The sequence below is a fragment of the Leucopleurus acutus genome (assembly GCF_964270905.1).
Source record: "Leucopleurus acutus genome assembly, chromosome: 7".
NCBI lineage: Eukaryota > Metazoa > Chordata > Mammalia > Artiodactyla > Delphinidae > Leucopleurus > Leucopleurus acutus.
Window position 1 is genome coordinate 20555870 of NC_139150.1, and position 17106 is coordinate 20572975.

Here is a 17106-nt window from a genome sequence, read left to right on the forward strand (position 1 = left end):
AACATACTCACTAAAGCCCTATGAAATCTCTTATAAGGTCACAGATGGACCAGACTCTACCATTTACTAACTAGGTAACCTGGAACAAGTTACTTAACTTCTTTGAACTTCAGTTTTTTTGTAAAAGAGGGAATAATAATTAACTCGTTAAGACTGTGAGGATTAAACAAGATGTCTGAATGTGCTTGGTGGTGTCTAGACAGCGCTAAGCGTCCTGTTAAGCGATGACGATGACGTTTGTCTCACTGTTAGCACGAAATGACACACTTGGGATATGCTCCTCAGCTAACAGCTTTTGGACAATGATACTCCCAGTAAGGAAGTGTATATCCCGCCAAGACATTCATCTGGCCAAAGTCTTAGATGAAATCTTTTCACCCAGTTGCTACCCCTCTAGATCTCTTGGAACCACCCACCCCCCGCAAAACAAAAGACAAGTTTAATGGAACAAGTGGTTAAATTTCAACTTGAAAAACTGAAAACCTTTAAAACACTATATTTGAAAGTTGCACGCTAATACACTAACATTCATTATTAGTTTAAACACACTACAAAGGTAGTAATGAAAAATAATTTCTTCTCATGGCTAACTATGGAGGAAATAGAGCCCATTAATACTTAAACAACAGTGAAGTACCCAACAGAGAGTAGAGCTGATAATCCAGAAGCTTAACAGGTACACAGGATATGCAACTACCTGGTTATAATTGAAATCAGATTAAACAGACTATTTAGCTACATACCACATATTCCTAGTTATGCACGATAGAGCCAAACAAAGTCACTCTCATCCTCCCTGGAACAGCAAAGGAAAAGTGTTTTGAACGTTCAAGGAGAAGCCATCATATAAGCCCTTCTTGAATTCTCTCTATACAATCCTTTCTTCTTGCCAATTCCTCTATTTTTTGTGTGAATTTATTGTGTATTTCCAGAGTTCAGTGGTTGTATACCTGGGGTGGAGAGAGCTGAAAGTAACTGCTACTTAGCCAATAAGTAAGAATTATAGAGTCCAGATACAGTTCACTGGTAGTCTCGCCCACAATGCAACAGCCCTCCATTTAAAAAAAAAATTACTAACAGGATGCTTACTAAGGAGACAGAATTGGAGTACGCCACACTTGAGATCATTTGCTATATCTCAAACTAAAAAAAAAGGGACCTCTGTGGACCAATGCCTAGGATTCAGAAAATGCTTAACTATACAAGATAATTCTTTAAAGGGCAGTTTTTAAATAGGATTTTACTCTTTAGCAAGTGTATAATAAAGAAAAAGTTTATGTTTAGGAATACCCATTAGGGATTTTTTTCCAGAGTTACCTCAACATGAAGGGTACATTCTTTAAATAACCAATAGAAAAGAACTTGCACAATAGAGACATCATGTTTGCTTTCTAAAAATTTCACTGAATCTTGACACAACGGCCTAGCTTCTGGGTAACACAAAGGATGCCAATCTTGAAAGCAAAATGGAAGACATCTTCTGACGAGGAAAATGTTCAGCTCTGAGCTTCCCAATGCAGTTAGCATTCCACGTGAACTCAACAGGAAGAGGTAAAGTATTCTCTACTGCAGAGCCCTGAGCATAGCTGTGGTCTACCTCTTCACCTCCTGTTCTCAAGCTTCTTGCTCTGTCAGGCACAGTTTAGCCAGTGCACGGTGAGGCGTGTCTCTCTACTCGAGGGCTTCCAGAATATAGTCCAGCCACCTTGCTCTCTGGGTCGCATGTAGTCCTGAAGCATGTACCATGTAACGGAAAGCCAAGTTTCAAGAATTAAAAATGGAGTCAGTCACAATCCGGAGTGCTGTGAGGGAAGCAATAGGGCATTCAAACAAAAGATTAATAAGAACAATGTCTACAAAGTTCATGGCAGGGCTTCAAGATGAAAATCAAAATTTCAACCATGAAAGGGGTTCACCAACACCCAGGGACTGGGCTGCCTGCTTGAAGTGGGAGCTGACATGGAAATCCAATTCTTTTGAGGATCTATACATGGTAATTAGCAAAATACATGAAAGAACAAAACACATCAATTCCTTTCCTTTGAAAATGGCTCTAAAGAGAGAGTGAGGCTAGAATCCTTCTTCCATGGTCCTGCCTATTCAGCCATCCAGAGCTTGAAGGTCCTGTCATATGAGCAAGTGGCTATGAGCTGCCCGTTGGAAGAAATGTCTAGGCCCATCACTTTGCCTTCGTGGCCAGCTAGAGTCTTCAGTGGCGACCAGCCTGGGTGGGTCCAGATCTTGGCTGTGTTATCATAGGCACCAGTAAGCAAGAAATTCCCATGGATAGCTACAAAAGAAAAGGGGAGTTGCTTCAGGAATTCAAGTACTCAGAAGAGCATAAGAAAATAAAAGACCCCAAATCTGCTAGAACATACTATTTTGAAAAAGAAGGTATCTACATTCAGAAAAACTCAACACTCTGACCTGTATTCCTACTAGACCTCTACGAAAAAGACAACTACAGGCAGACTTAGGGAAACAAATAACGTTATTAAGGTCTTTTGGCTCTTTCCCTGATAGACAACCTATTCAGAATAATATTAAGGATTCAGTGCTTGGACCTTCCATGGAAAAAAAAAAATGAAGCAAAACATTCATGGAAGTCTTCTTTACTTCCTAGGAACAAGACGCAGGCTGTGTCATAGCTCTGTCTGAAAGTGTGGTGGAGGGAAGGCGATTATAATTTTCTCCTTCAATAGAGGCCAAATTCTCTCCTGTTCCACTTCCAAGTCTCAACACCCGGACTGCATTCCTCAAAAGTGCAATTTGTCTGTCTTGTAATTAGGCCTACAACAGGAGGAAAGCTTACGCTCAAACTTGACACCAGTCACTAAGTTCTGGTGGGCAGGAATGGTATAGACACAACGTCGCTGTCGAAGGTCCCACACTTTGCAGGTGTTGTCACCACTGCCAGTTGCAACGTGGTAGCTGTGGATCAGATGTAGTACTGAAGTTAGAAACAAAGAGTACTTTCTGACCAATAACCCTCTCCACCCCTCACTCAGTGAGCTTGTTTACCCATTGGGGGAGAAATTTATTCCATAGATTTCCTTCAGGTGACCTTCTAGGAACATGATGCAACGTCCTGTACGCAGGTCCCAAACTCGACCAAATGCATCCAGTCCCCTGACAAAATAATTTATGAATGAACATTTTGAATACAGTTCTCTGTGGAAGCAAGTATACTTAAGAGGTGAGACTACTGAGCTGCCCCCGCTACGTGGAAGAAGCCTTACCCAGTGCCAGCCAAAGAGCCATCTTGATGGAAGGCAATGTCATACACACCCATGCTGTGGCCTTCCTGATGCAGGATTTCCTCTTGAGCCTCCAAATCCCATAAGCGCCATGAACGGTCATAGCTAAAAAAGTCAAACTAACGATTAACCAGCAGATGTTCAGTTCCTACAATGTATAAAGTGCTATAAACAGCTGTAGCTCAAGTTATGTTTCTGAAACTACTCATACAACCATATTAACAAACTCTTTTCTGGCATAAACAATGTCTCAACAACTAAGCATATCTGTCTTGGGTGCTAACTGGGAAACCATGGTTCCTATAAACCTACTTCAGTAGCTATTTTATTTTATATTTATTTATTTATTTATTTAAAAACATTTATTTATTGGCTGCGCTGGGTCTTCATTGTTGCACACGGGCTTTCTCTAGCTGCAGCGAGCGGGGGCTACTCTTCGTTGTGGTGCGCGGGCTTCTCATTGTGGTGGCTTCTCTTGTTGTGGAGCACAGGCTTTAGGTGCGAGGCCTTCAGTAGTTGTGGCACGCGGGCTCAGTAGTTGTGGCTCGTGGGCTCTAGAGCGGGGTCAATAGTTGTGGCGCACGGGCTTAGTTGCTCCGCGGCATGTGGGATCTTCCCGGACCAGGGATCAAACTCGTGTCCCCTGCGTTGGCAGGTGGATTCTTAACCAGTGCGCCACCAGGGAAGTCCCTTCAGTGGCTGTTTTAAAAACAGAATTCCTTAGAATGGCCCAGCAAAGATTCTGTTGCCTTCTTTCTTCCCTTATTTCACTGTTATGTCCTTCCATTCATTGAGCATTTATTGGGTCCTAAACTGAATGTTAGGCATATAAAAATCAATCACAAACAAATAGATCAATAGAATAGAAAAGAGAGTATAGAAATAGGCCCACATATACATGGTCAAATGATTTTCAATGAGGCCATCAAAGCAATTTCAATAATGAAAGTCTCCTCCATAAATGATGGTAGAACTGTAATACATATGGAAATAAAGACAAAACAAACAAACAAAAACCCCTCAATAATAAAAATGGGCAAAGCACCTGGACCCTGAACAAAAGAGAATATACAAATAGTCAATAAGCATATGACAAACTACTCAACACCAACAGTCATCAGAGTAAAAAAAATTGAAACCATGAGATTTTACTACATATTTGCTAAACTTAGCAAAATGATAAAATTGATTAATGACAAATGTTGGCAAGAATGTGAAAAAAACCAGAATTCCAGAATTCTGGGAATGTAAAATGGCACCAACACTATGGAAAACCACTTGGAAGTTTAAAAAAAGTTACATATACATCTACCCTATAACCTTGCAATTACATTCCTAGGTATTTATTCAAGACAAAGGAAAGAAAAACACATCCACTAAAAGCATTGTACAAGAGTATTTATAGCAGCTTTATTCTGACTAGCCAAAAGCTGGAAACAGCCGAAGTGTCCATCAGTAGCAGAATGAATAAACAAACTGTGGCAGAGTTACACAACTGAATACTTCTCAGCAATAAGAAGGAATTACTGATACATGCAACGACATGAATGAATCTTAAAAATGTTATGCTGAGTAAAAGAAGCCAAACAAAAAGAAGCCATATGAACAAAAATGAGTTCATAAACTATGAATAGATAGAATTAATTTATGGTGACAGAAATCAGGCCAGTGATTGCTCTGGAACAGGGAGTTGACTGGGAAAGGGCATAAGGGAACTTTCTGGGGTGATGCAAATGTTCTCTCTATTGACTAGTCTATGGCTATGAGCATAACTGATACCGTCTCGGGCCTGTACAGTTCTTCCTGTCCTTCTGCTGACCCTACCCAGAACTCTACTGTGTGGTAAGTTACTTTCCAATAGTCAAGGGCTTTGTAGTTAATAGATATTGTTTAATAATCATTAGGATCAGGTGGCCTCTATGCTCTGTCAGTCCTCCAACAATGATGAAGACCTTTGCTGATATATTCCCAGCACCCACCCATTCTTCACTTAGGAATGTACTTCCTGTTTCCAAACACGTACACCCATACCTTAGGTTAACTATAAAATTGCCTCAATGGTCTCTTGGGGGTGCAGAGTGCAGCTGTGAATGCTTCTGGATTGCTGCCTGCCAGATCCCACCCTGTGAGTAAGTGACCCTATAATAAACGGATCCATTGGCTATATGGAGCTGCTGGCCGTGTTTTTCAATCTCAAGATGCCTTCTCAGTTTGGTGGGCACCTTCTGTTCCCTTGGACCTCCAACAACAGGGATGGGGGCCACATGAGTCTATACATTTGTCAAGACTGACTGAATTACACACTTAAATCCATTCCATTGCATGTAAATTGTATCTCAAAAAATTCTTTAACAGATTCTGGCCTCATTGAATTTGTAGAACCAGAAAAGGACACTGATTTGTAAGCAGAGAAATTACACTGTATAGCAAAAAAAAAAACAAACCAAAACACCTCTAGTATTGGCCAAGAAAGGGAAGAAAGAGGGAAGAACTCTAGTTTTCTGGGAGTCAGTGACTCTGAAATTTCAGATTAACTGCAATTTAAAACCAAATATGCTTAGCCCTAACTATGTCATATATTCTTTTCTGATTCTGATTTATTGAAGTCCAAGAAAATCTCTTGAAGATCTCTGCTCTAAAAACTTACTTGGCAGTTTAGCCATAAAAGGTTAACAAGATGCCACAGGCCTGTATGGATAGAACAATAAGAGGATGGCTTACCAGGTGGTACCTAAGAAACGTCCTGATGGATGCCACATTACACGGGCCACACGCACTGTATGGCCTTCAATATCTGCCACTGGTTCATCACTGAAAAGGAATCAAATGTATGTAAGTAAACTATTTTACAGTCCTGTAAATACTCATTGAATTTATTAACTGTTGAGCACATATACACCCAATTCTGCATGGTCTGACAGGCCAAATTGTAACTAAACCTGTAATTTGTTAAACTTTTAGGGCTAATGATAATTTAACTCAATTTCCAAGGTTATTATAAAAGCTTTGGAACTATTTCATGTGCCCACGGGGCAAAACTGCTCTTCAATACACACTATTTCAATTCACTATGTTAATAAACTCTTAATGCTGTATCATTTGCTTAGAGAAAATTAAAGATATTTCAGCCTGACAAGCAAAATAAGCTCTCTGCACCAAAGGAGCATTGAGATTCTAGAAAGAAAACATACTTCGATAGAGATGCAAGGCTGTATCAAAAAGTTTTGGTGCAAGTGGATTACAGAAAAATTTATCTCAAACTTCAGCTTGTCCAAGGATCCACATGAAGAAAGGAACTCCCAAACAGAGGCTTAGTTTCCTTTTGGTGGCCATTAAATTCTACTACCAGCAACGACAGAAAGAAGGTCTGAACACCAGCAAGAGGAAATAAACATGAACCCTAAAGAGGGCAATTAAAAAGGGAACTTTGTCAATGGGCATACACAGAACTAACGAAAGCCCTAAGGGAACAAATATTGCTATGTATTACCAAAGCCAATTAAAACTTGCTGTGCTCACAGGTAAGATCTTGTCTGGCAAAGAGTGGAGACACTAATTAGCTCCTCACAAAATCCTGGAAGGAAAGCCTCATGTGCTTTCCCAAAGAAAGAAAACTAAGCAACCGAATTCAGATGTCTTTTAGGCAAACAAAGTGCTTCCAAAAATTTCTTGGAAAACAATAATCACAAACACATTAAAAAAAAAAAACTGTTGTAATTGGAAAATGTAGTCTAGGTAAAGGACGATGCTATTGGGAGTAGACATCACTTCCTTGGCAATACTGCCAGACAGAACCTCCTTCCTCTCCCCTGTGGTTGTTTGCTAAGAACCAATGCGCTGTCTAGACTATTATTTTTAGTCAAACTACCAAATAGTGCATTTCTCCAATGTCAATCTATTGCATGGGAGATATAATGGATCCTTCCAGAATAGCTGGAGCCAGGAAACAGTGGCTACTGTTGGAGGCAAAAATCAAGGTGCAAAGTTAACAAAGAAGGAAACCTGACACAACTCCTCTGGTCTAAGAAAAAAATCCTCCATTCTATTTTCACACAAGTTACCTTGACTCAGAGCATCTCTGGGGTTAAATGCTACATTTTTTAAGTCTCAAGGGCCAAGCAATCAACTATTTACTTTAGCGATTGCAGTGTGGACAGAGGGTAATATTCACCTGTCAAGGCTCCAAAGCTTCACAGAACCATCAGCAGCACAAGAGGCCAGATTGACATCTTTTTGGTCCAAGGAGACAGTAGATTTTGGATGGAATACAATTGCTCCCACGTTTGTGTTATGGCCTGAAGGAGTGTAAGAGATGAAAATTAAAGGGGTCCTGCTCCCTTATAACTTAAGTGTAAATACATCCATGACAAATATTATATATACACATATCAGAGGACATGTGGACCTAGAGAGTATTAAAGTAGCTATTCAACTACTAAAAAATTGAACTACTTTAACTTAAATTAATATATAAATTGCATTAAAAAAAGCTAAACACACAAAAAAATGTTTCTTGGTTTAGAGATTGTAAATGCCAGAGTGGGGCTGGACATGAGAGAAAAGTGGTAAGCGTATGAAGTCATTATCATCCAGCCCTGCAGTCAGAGAAAACCAAGTCAAATCAAATCAAGAATTAATCTGTGTGTACTGGGTCTGAGTGTCAGGCAGAGTTTTAGAGTTGTTTTGCTTGAGAGTTCACAGTGAGAAAAAGACTGAGATTTAGATAAGATTCTGACTCACCTCGAAGAGTATGGAGGAGGTTGCAATCAGGAACAGACCAGAGCTTGCAAAGCCCACTCCTAACAAACACAAAGGAAAGCATCTCAGCCAGGGTTGGTCTGGGAAGGAAAAGGTACCTTGGTAACATTACTAAAGGACAATCTCTCTCACCACCCCCCTCCCAAAATGTTACAGTGGCAGACACAAAAAGAAACAGAAAAGGCTTATCGTTTGAAGGGTTAGAGAAGAAAGCTACACCCAGGTCTCATGCCAACAGAGGCCTCTACTGGACTGTAAATATTATAGCACAAGTTGCTCTTCTCCTTAACTTTTGGATCAATTTCTGAGGGAAGGTAGGACAAATTAAACTATCTAACATTAATATTAATAATGATACTATCTTCTTAAATACGAATAGTATTTTGCTGCTTACTAAGTACTTTAATTTTTTTTTTTTTTGGCAGCACTGTGAAGCATGCAGGATCTTATTTCCCCAACCAGGGATCGAACCCATGCCCCCTGAAGTGGAAGCACGGACTCTTAACCACTGGACTGCCAGGGAAGTCCCCAAAGTACTTAAATTTTTAAAAAAATGTTTTACTTTGGAAAATTTCCAACAAATTACTTTCATATCTATCATCAAATGATCCTTATAACAGACCTGTGAGGTACATATAAGGCAGGAATGATCATTTCCACTTTATTATTTTTTTTCTTATTTTATTTTTATTTTATTTTTGTAATTATTTTTTTTAATTGCAGTATAGTTGATTTACAACGTTGTGTTAGTTTCTGTTGTACAGCAAAGTGAGTCAGTTATACACATACTCATTTCTACTTTATAATGAAGGTAACTGAGGCTTGGTGGAGAGGTGGAGGGATCTGTGTAGGTCCCTGGCTTTCTCCTGAACCACAGTCTGAATTTCTGCCTAGTCAAGTAGTTCTTGTGCATACAATACGAGCGAGTTTCCCCCCACTAGATGACAATGTTCCTCAAGAACAACTAAGTAACTAAATAGAACAAAACAACAAAGTTATCACATCCTAAGAGTTTTCTGCATATGTGGTGAGTAGAAACAAAATGAAGATAAAAACAATAATTCAAGTTTACTGAGTCCTTACCACATACTAGGCACTATCAAGGCAAAATGTTTACAAACATTACCTCACCTTACTTTACAGATGACAAAAGTGAAGCTTACAGAGATTAAGTATCTTGCCTAGGTCACATAACCAAAAAAGAAAAGTTATATCAAGGTGTGTATACTAGACTATAAGCTCACTATCTGATCCAAAATGATGCTAATGCCAAGAATATGACCGACATGTCACGGGTCTCTGGGGTACCTTGTGAACAGTAAGAACTGCTAATTGAAGGCTATATAGTAAACTACAGTGGGTAACTACTAGCATCTCTAGTTTGGTGTGATCATGAGAAGCAGAGGCAAATGGTATTGAAATGGCCTTCTAAGACAAATACTGATTTTTTCCCCTGAACCCCATTTAGAAAAAAATGTCACTGTAAAATGGGACTTACCAACAAGCTGTGGCCAGCATTTTGGAATTGGGACTAAAGTGACAGTAGGAGATAGGCCGATCATCCCCAATCTGACTGCAGAAATTATTCAAAGACTTAAAAAAAGACAAACAAGGGATCATTAACAGGCTAACCCAAGACTTTCTTGGCTTTTCCACCATAAAAACAAAAACAAAAACCATTCCAGTTTTAACCCTCCCCAAGAATCTTCTACCACCTTTTTGTTGTTGCTGTTAGGAGACACTTTTACAAATGAATGAAGTCAAGGCTTATCTGGAACTCCAGCATGCTGTCTTCTACAGTCTTAGTAACACTAGCTTCTATGTCAGCTAAATACAAACAGGAAGGCCATGGCGAGATCTAAAGTACAGTCTGACATATTAAAAGGGAGAATTAAAGAGTAGACCCATAGGCCTCTGCCTAGTACAAAGCACAGTAGGTTCCCTGCCACCTTAACTGATGGTTCCTCCCAAATAGCAACAGTGTAAGCAGAGAGGAATAAGTATAGCTGCCTTTACTTGCTAGAGGTGGGCCAAAGTAGAGCATCTATTAAATATTTAAGAATCTTTAAGATATTAGACAATTATATATATGAGAGCATCTTATATATATAAAATGAGAGCATCTTACCCGGAGAGATTTGTGCAGTTCTTGCATCTGGGAGGTTCTCGTTGTCTCAGGAATCTCTTTATGAAGACGGGCCTCTTCCAAGCGTTTCATTGCCCTGTGACACAGAAATAACATTATTAACCCTGAGCAAATGGGTTGGAAACAAAGGTCCATACAAGTCTCTTTACCACTCAATTTCAATTAATAACCAGAGTCATTATAAAGCACCTCCTCAGTCCTTGAGAGGAAATAAGAAAAAGTATGTTTCTTCCTCCTTCTCGAGGCTCTCCTTACCTGGGCAGTGAGTAATTAGCAATCCACAGTCTAGCAACCTTCAGGCTGTTTGGTCCTTCATGGTACCAGGTTTGCTGATACTGAAAGTTAAATTAAGAGCAGAAATGTCAAGTCTGAAGCATTCTTGCCCCTTTCATAGCTGTCAATTCCCTATTGTTAACTGCCCAGAAAAAAGATGAATTAGTTCAGTAATAGGATGAAATCAGGTATATGTGCTTTCTCTTGTGTTTCTTTCTATGAACTCTTATTGGATAGTTTCTGGTTACTTGTTAAAAGTGACACCAGGAATGCTATGGTTCTTTCCTGAATGGGGAACTCACTTATCTCCATTTATACCTACAAAGGAACCACAAACTATTGCCAACAACTATTCCGGAACAGTAGAGTCTCCAACTCCCCCTGTTCCCCATCCCACAGAAAACAGAAAATGAAAGAACTACCCCCTTGTTTCCTGCATGTTTATACTATGAAGCCAAAGACACATTTTACCTCTTCTTTGGACTTCTTTGATTTCTCATCATCTTTTCTGGTCTTTTTTAAGGCATCAGTACCGACCACTGAAAGGATATTTCTTAACCTGTAACAAAAAAGATCAGAATTTAAACAGAGTTAAGACTGTGAAAAGTATACCTAAGAAGGCAGCAAGCCTGCCCTACTCTCTCACCATTCAAATCCCAAGCAACCTTCTTTAAGGGCCAAGTTGTGATGCCTAAACTTCCAGTGTGATTTCTCTCACTCAGTAGTCTTTATCTGAAGATTCCCTAAATTGAACTAAAAGCAATTACCCTGTTAAACTTAGAGTCAACTAGCCCCAACACTGCTACCACTCGGGCTGTGGATACAGACAACCTTCACTCAATGCCACAATGTGCTGGATACTGCTCAGGTGCTAAGTATAAAAAATGACCAAGAAACAGTCCTTGATTTCAAGTAGCATAGTGGGGGGTGACGCAGTGGGGGGTGGACAGGACATACAGAGAGTATCGGGGAACTAGAGTACATTCCATTAAGTATTATGACAGTGGTAAGTGCATGGTGCTAAGGGAATCATAAAAGGAGTAAACAACCTAGGCTTGGAGGGAATCAGGGAAGGCTTCATGGAGAAGATGCTACCTGAACTGAGTCCAAGTAACCAAGTCAATGGGTCAAGAATGGGAAAGGACAGTTGAAGCAGAGGGTTCAACAAATGTAAAGGTCTGGAGGCAAGAAAAGCATGTTGAACTTGGAATCACAACAATTCAATATGGCTGGAGCACAGAGTACTGGGAAAGGGTTGGTGAGACATAAGGCTGCAAATCTAAGCAGGGGCCAGGTCACAAAGAGCTCCTAATGCCATGGTAAGGAGGGTTTACATTTGAGAAAGACCCCTGGAAAAGTATGGAGAATGGACTGAAGAGGGAAGAACAAAGGCATACTATTGTATCCCCTGAGTCTTATGGACTGAATCAAGACAGTGGCAGTGGGGACTCAAGACATTCATTTAAGGGACACAATAAGACAGACTTTGCTGGTGGAGAAGACAAACAATAAACAGTAGAAGTAAACCTCTGAAAGGCTATTAAGAAAGTATGCTACTTTCTTAATAATGGCAGGACTTACTTTACAAGGGGTCAGGTGTTAGGAAAGGCTTTTTTGAGGAGGTGGCATTTATGCTGAAACCAAAAGAATAAAAAAGCTCTAAAAGGCAAGAGAGGGGGACAAAAAGAGAAAAATTCAGTGGCTAGACAGCAAAAGAGCTTGAGTATCCCAGGAGGACCATTATGGCTGCTAAGTCTAGTAAACTGGGGAAGAGTGGCACAAGGCAAGGATGAAGAGCATGATTAGGAGCTTTGTACTCTAAGTTTAATAAGAAGACTCTGTAGGGGGCTTCCCTGGTGGCGCAGTGGTTGGGAGTCCGCCTGCTAATGTGGGGGACACGGATTCAAGCCCGGGAGGATACCACGTGCTGCGGAGCAACTGGGCCTGTGCACCACAACTACTGAGCCTGTGTGCCACAGCTGCTGAGGCCTGCGAGCCTGGAGCCCGTGCTCCGCAGTGGGAGGCCACTGCGATGAGGGGCCCGTGCGTTGCGATGAAGAGTCGTCCCCACTTGCCGCAACTAGAGAAAGCCCGCACACAGCAATGATAGATCCAACACGGCGAAAAATAAAATAAATAAAAATAAATAAATAAATTAAAAAAAAAAAGAAGACTGTAGGATTTTAAGCAAACAATTAACACAACACATTTGGGGTTATTACAACAGTCTAAATGTGAAAGCAATGGAGGTAGAGAAAAGAGGAAACACTGGAGGTACATTTCACAAGTAGAAGAGACAAGATTTTGCTGATGGGTTACACAGAAGGTGAGCAGGTTTTCAACTGAAAACTGTGTGAATGGTACTGTTATTTGCAAGGAGAACTGGAAAATAGATGAGTTCAATTTAGACATGTCAAATTTGAGTACCTATAGAATATCTAGGTTACAGAGACCTGGGAGTCATCAGAATATATATACACAGAGTAAACCATGACATGAGAATGGATTTGATCACTCAGGGTTAGTGCAGGATAAGGGCAAAAAACAGCACTTTAAAACAGGAAAAAAAGAGGCTTAGAAGAATTAGCTAGAGAAACAGCAGGAAAACCAGGATGATTTGGTCTTCTGAGAGCCAAGGAAACGGAGTGTTTGAAGGAGGGAATAGGTGGCAGTGTACTAGGGCTATTCTTGATAACGATGAGTTGATGACCTTAATTAAGAGCAATTTCAATGTGGTAGTGGTCGATCAGTTTGCAGTAGGTTGAAGAGTAAATGAGCGGTAAGGGCTTTAAGAGAGTAAATGTAATGAGTGAGGAATAGCTGAGCCCCAAGTCCTAAAGAAGCAGGCAGGCAGGCCAGGTCTGCATAACTGCATAGGACTAGCCTGTCACTAAGAGATTTTGTAACTTCAAAATCACAAGAGGAGCATTATATGAGGACAGTGCCTTTTTGCAGTAACACCCAAAAAACACTTATCATTATGTCTTATGTTAATGACAAAGAATGCGTTTGTTGTTTAAATTTTCAGAGTTCAGTGACAAATGTTTACCCAACTCACAACTCCATAATGAGGAGAGGAAGGGAGGGAATGTGTTAACATCTTCTTCATAGTTTATAAAGAAAAATTAGTAGTGGAGTAAAAACTGGCCTAAGACTTAAATTATGGGCTAAAACATATTAATGCAACCTAATAAGATATTCTGTCAACATTATCTGAGACATTCTATTAAAGTTTTAGCTACAAATTCCAACTGAACTGGAACCCTGTGATTAAAAAAGAAGAGAGTAGATACTTAGAAAGGGCACCTTTCTCTTCTTTCAGCAGGACCCTCTCCAAAAAGTGTGATGGGTTCCCCCAAGGCCCTAAGGCAAGCCTTGACCTCTGAGTCATCTGTGGAAACATTGATTTGCCGGGCTCGCTTCCTCCTCTCAAACTCAGCTAACACCTCGGCCTGTCGCTCACTGATGTGGTCTTCAATTTCAAACACTTCTCCTGTAAAAAGAACCAGCAACATCAGCATAATCACCAGATCTTCCTCAAGTAGGGAGAAAGAAATAATTTCATTTTTTTTCTTTTTAATTTAATTTATTTTTGGCTGTGTTGGGTCTTTGTTGCTGTGCACGGGCTTCTCATCACAGTGGCTTCTCTTGTTGCGGAGCACGGGCTCTAGGCATGTGGGCTTCAGTAGTTGCATCAGGCAGGCTCAGTAGCTGCAGCACGCAGACTCTAGAGCACAGGCTGAGCAGCTGTGGTGCACGGGCTTAGTTGCTCCGAGGCATGTGAGATCTTCCCGGACCAGGGATCGAACCCGTGTCCCCGGCATTGGCAGGCGGATTCTTAACCACTGCACCACCAGGGAAGCCCAGAAATAATTTTTTACATTTGGAGTCTATATGCCTCTAGGGAAAGTTAACTGTTCAATCTACTACAAACTTTACAGTTTCTCAGTTTATTAAAGTATGCCAGGGTTTCCCTGGTGGCTCAGTGGTTAAGAATCCACCTGCCAGGTGGATTAAAGTATGCCAGGACCTCCTTGGTGGCATGGTGGTTAAGAATCTGCCTGCCAATGCAGGGGACACGGGTTCAATCCCTGGTCCGGGAAGATCCCACATGCCTCGGAGCAACTAAGCTCACGAGCCACAACTACTGAGCCTGCACTCTAGAGCCCGCGAGCCACAACTACTGAACCCATGCACCTAGAGCCCATGCTCTGCAACGAGAAGCCACCACAATGAGAAGCCCGCACACCGCAACGAAGAGTAGCTCCCACTCCCCGCAACTAGAGAAAGTCTGCGTGCAGCAAAGAAGACCCAAACAGCCAAAAAATAATTAATTAATTAAAAATAAATAAAGTATGCCAAACACAGAAAACTAAACGAGGTTTTAAAAGGCAGGAAAATAGTTGAAGCCATCTTGTTTCATTTGGCAAATTTACATAAACACATAGCTTGCATGAGACAATAGGAGTATGGAGCATCTTTAACAAATAAGTTATGTAGGCTTTCTATCCATGATAAAATAGAAACATTATTTTAACAATTGCCAAAGCTACTCTCTGAAATAGTCTCAGTATAGGGACACTAATTGGAAATAATTACCATGAAAATGATATTCTTTGACTGTAAGGTTTGTTGGATAATCTATCAGCTAGTTTTAAAACTCACACCAAATACAAGCATTTCGATGAAAAAGGAAAAGTATAGTAGGGATGCAGTTATGTTTAAAATAACATAAAAGGTTTAAAAAGTCACTACAGTGCATGTGTATAGAAAAGAAAATGTAAGGGAGGATCCATGAGAAACTTGACAGAAGTCCTATCTGCAGAGAACTCTTTTTATACCCTTCTGTACTCTCTGAATTTCTCATGACAAACATAAATAATTTTATTTCAAAAATATAGTGGATCACTATTTACTGACACGAAAAAATATTCTCAACAGTATACAGAATGACAAATGCAGGTTACAAAACAATTTGCTTATCATGGTTTCATTTATGGAAAAAAACTTGTATTTTGATTTCTTTCAAAATAAAAATGGCTACTACTTTTATAATCTAAAAGAGGTATTTCATTTTGGGTGAAAAATAATTGGAAAACTAAAAAAGCAAGAATATTATGAACCACAGTAGCTCCAAACCAATGCCACAACTATGCTAGATCTCCAGAAGACAAATGGAATCAATTTGAATCCAAATACACAATGAATAAATTCCTAGTAAAATTACTAACAATTCATAGAAGAAAAATTGTATAAAAGGTTTTAAGAAAAAGGTTCTCCAGATGATACTAAGTGGAGTGGGCAGAGTATGGCCTTAAGATAGATGCAAGTTTAATATTTGAAAGTTTTTGACACTAAACTAGTGATATCTAAGTTTAGGAAGGTAATCATTACAGATAATTTGAGCACCAAAGGTAAAGACAGACTCACAGTTTGCATCTTACCAGAGGTTATGTTAATGTTCCCTGCTTCAATTCCTGCTTTAAGTCCTTCTTTTCCCAAAATCCCAGATTCTCCTTTGGCCAGGCGCTCCCTCTCCTTCTCTTCCAAACTTCCATAATAGATGTGTGGTTTCTTCACAACAGGAGCGACTAAGTCATCAGATGCCTTAGTTTTGGTTGCCTGCTAAATCAAAGACCTGGATTAACCTAAAACTTAATCTTAAGCAATTTACTAGACCTCCCAGAAGGATGACGCTTATCCAGAGCTTCAATCCTATTTCTTCTCTAAAGAAAACACAAATTGGACACCAGTTAAGATGTGTCTTCCCTGATTTGGACGTGGTCGGGGGGTGATTCCAGTCTCTCGGTCACTTAACTTTTGCAGATAGGAAGAGACAGATTAAAACTAGTGAATTTCTCTTGGTGATTTTTCTATCAAAGGCGTGCTTTGGAACATGTTTACTTCATTCAGTTCCAAGTGCAATCTCTTCCTGGGTTTTACGAAACTTCCAGGGTTTCTGCTCATCACAGGCGATATCAAGGATAACTGAAATAACCAACGCGATGGTAAGGGCGACAAGTTACAAAGTTACTGTCTATACATTTCAAACGTTTTCAGACGTGGGGCAGTAGATAGGAAGTTAGGAGGCCTCATTACAATTAAGAGGTCTGACATTGTCATAAATCTTGGCCAAGACACTACTCCCTTCCAGAACTCCGTTTCTGAACCAGACGGAAAAGGTATTTACATTTCGGGGTTGTAGCGAGAGCTGAAAATGAGCTAAAATACGAAAGCACTCAGGGATCATGAAAACGCTGCTCCGCTCTCTAAGACCAGACCGAGTCTGAGGAGATCTTTCCTCCTCAGCCCTCCACCGCCGCAGCCTGCTCCCTAACGGCCCTGTTCCGCAGGGACCCCCAACCCTCCGCGCTCCCTGCCAGAGTGAGCTGAGACCTGTACCGCGGAGGAAGCTCGTGAGGAGGCCATGCTGGGCTCCGGAGCCGCGAAGCCCCACCGAAAGCCGAGCTCTACGTTTCAGACCATCCACCGCGCGCCCAGCAAGGCGGAATTACGACACCTACCGGAAGTGGGCCGCGGGCGGACGCAGCGTCCTGGGCGGCGTGAAGCATGATGGGAATCGTAGTAGGAAAGAGTCTGGGCGCGTCGAGTGGTTTGTTCCGTGAAGCCTCCGAGAAAAGCACGCGAAGGACAGGGTTCTGTGAGGAGAGA

General features: G+C 40.7%; 1 protein-coding gene across 3 annotated transcripts; it reads right to left on the reverse strand.

Moving 5' to 3' along the window:
* Nucleotides 1-1396: 1396 nt before the first annotated feature.
* On the reverse strand, nt 1397-17061 carry PRPF4 (pre-mRNA splicing tri-snRNP complex factor PRPF4). 3 transcript variants are annotated; one of them, XM_082843377.1, is made up of 14 exons: nt 16959-17061; nt 15879-16056; nt 13741-13927; nt 10906-10993; nt 10417-10496; nt 10144-10237; nt 9514-9608; nt 7998-8056; nt 7429-7552; nt 5979-6068; nt 3240-3362; nt 3022-3129; nt 2813-2931; nt 1397-2290 (listed from the first exon to the last, which is right to left on the reverse strand). In XM_082843377.1, exons 1-14 carry the CDS (start codon nt 17004-17006, stop codon nt 2097-2099), a joined length of 1587 nt encoding a protein of 528 aa, XP_082699503.1. In that variant the 5' UTR covers nt 17007-17061; the 3' UTR covers nt 1397-2096. The 3 variants fall into 3 exon arrangements, with proteins under 3 accessions (XP_082699503.1, XP_082699504.1, XP_082699505.1); XM_082843378.1 differs by lacking the exon at nt 16959-17061 and adding an exon at nt 16837-16950; XM_082843379.1 differs by lacking the exons at nt 10144-10237; nt 10417-10496; nt 10906-10993; ... (1 more) ...; nt 15879-16056; nt 16959-17061 and having other exon boundaries at nt 7998-8095; nt 9514-9718.
* Between the last annotated feature and the right edge of the window lie 45 nt (nt 17062-17106).

Coding starts and splice junctions, on each gene's coding strand:
- PRPF4 (XM_082843377.1), bottom strand. CDS start 17,006: ATGCTTCACGCCGCCCAGGACGCTGCGTCCGCCCGCGGCCCACTTCCG. Junction 7,553..7,997: donor CCTCCTCCATACTCTTCGAG/GTGAGTCAGAAT, acceptor ACACTCCTTCAG/GCCATAACACAAACGTGGGA. Junction 3,130..3,239: donor GGCTCTTTGGCTGGCACTGG/GTAAGGCTTCTT, acceptor TTATTTTGTCAG/GGGACTGGATGCATTTGGTC.